At 56.1% G+C, this 1,218-nt stretch overlaps 1 protein-coding gene across 1 annotated transcript; it reads left to right on the forward strand.

Moving 5' to 3' along the window:
* Positions 1–321: 321 nt before the first annotated feature.
* LOC134293167 (gap junction beta-5 protein-like) lies at positions 322–972 on the forward strand. Its single transcript, XM_062959893.1, has one exon. The coding sequence runs from the start codon at positions 322–324 to the stop codon at positions 970–972; it is 651 nt and encodes a 216-aa protein (XP_062815963.1).
* The last annotated feature ends 246 nt before the right edge of the window (positions 973–1,218 follow it).

The following is a 1,218-nucleotide window of genomic DNA, read 5'->3' on the forward strand; positions in this document are numbered from 1 at the left end:
AAGGAAAGTGACCTCCAAAAACCATCTAGATGGTCTCATAAGGCTGTAGTTAAGCATAGAGACCTCCAAAGACCACCTAGAAGGTCTCATAAGACCATAGGTAAGCAAAGAGACCTCCAAAGACCATCTAGATGGTCTCATGGGACCATAGGTAAGGAAAGTGACCTCCAAAAGCCATCTAGATGGTCTCATAAGACTATAGGTAAGGAAAGAGACCTCCAAAAGTTAGGATTCTGTGTCAGACTGTGTTAATTCCACAGTGCAGATGTTCATGGGCCCAACAGTGTCTTTTGTTCCATATGTGGGCCTTTGCATGAAGAGATGGAGGTGGAGACCTTATCTGCCCTACTGAGCGGGACCGGCCCACGAGCGCCACGTCTGTGCCGGGCAGGCCTCTCCCTGTTGACGGCGGCCCGCCTGGTGTGGCTGGCGTTGGGGGCCCAGACCCTTTGGCGGGACGAGACCTCGTCTTCCGTCCTGCAATGCAACGGGACCACCGCGAGCTGCTCCTTGGCTTGTTTCGACGACGCCTTCCCCGTCTCGCCCTTCGATCTCTTCCTCTTGCAGATGGCGAGCGTGGCTTGCCATGGCGTGGCTTGCGCCGTCCTCTTCCGGCCCCCCGATTGTCAAGCCAAGGGGCCACGTTGGTGGCACCGAGAGCTTCACAGCCACGTCCGGCTTCATACCATCAGTCTCCTGGCCAAGGTGTTTGTGGAAACCCTTCCTCTGATGCTCCTCCATGGACTCCACAGTCCGTATCCGTCTCGGCTCTGGTGTCCTCCGTCGCCTCCGTCTTGTCCCCAGATCGTATTCTGTGACGTGCGAGACGCCGCGTGGAAAAACATCTTTGTTGTCTCCTTCGCCGGGGCCTCGTGGCTATCCGTGTCCCTCTGCGCCGTGGTCCTCTGGGCCGCCTCCGCAGAAATCCTAGCCAGAGGGAGAAGCCCGGCTTTGTCGCTCCGACAGGTGTGATGGAAAAACCAAAACAACGAAAGACCAGGTTCGAGACTGTGAAAAGCGTCGAAGGAACCCCCAAAGGCCATCCAGTATCCTCCCCAAATTGGTCACCCAGAACTGGACACCATGACTTCCCTCGATCTGGACACTATACTCCTATAAAAGCAGCCTAGGATCCCATTCGCTTTCTTGCTGCTGCATCACACTCTAGTCCAGTGATTCCCAAAGTGGGCGCTGGAGCGATCCAGGGGGCCGGTGATG

Source organism: Anolis carolinensis, unplaced genomic scaffold, assembly GCF_035594765.1.
Source record: "Anolis carolinensis isolate JA03-04 unplaced genomic scaffold, rAnoCar3.1.pri scaffold_7, whole genome shotgun sequence".
NCBI lineage: Eukaryota > Metazoa > Chordata > Lepidosauria > Squamata > Dactyloidae > Anolis > Anolis carolinensis.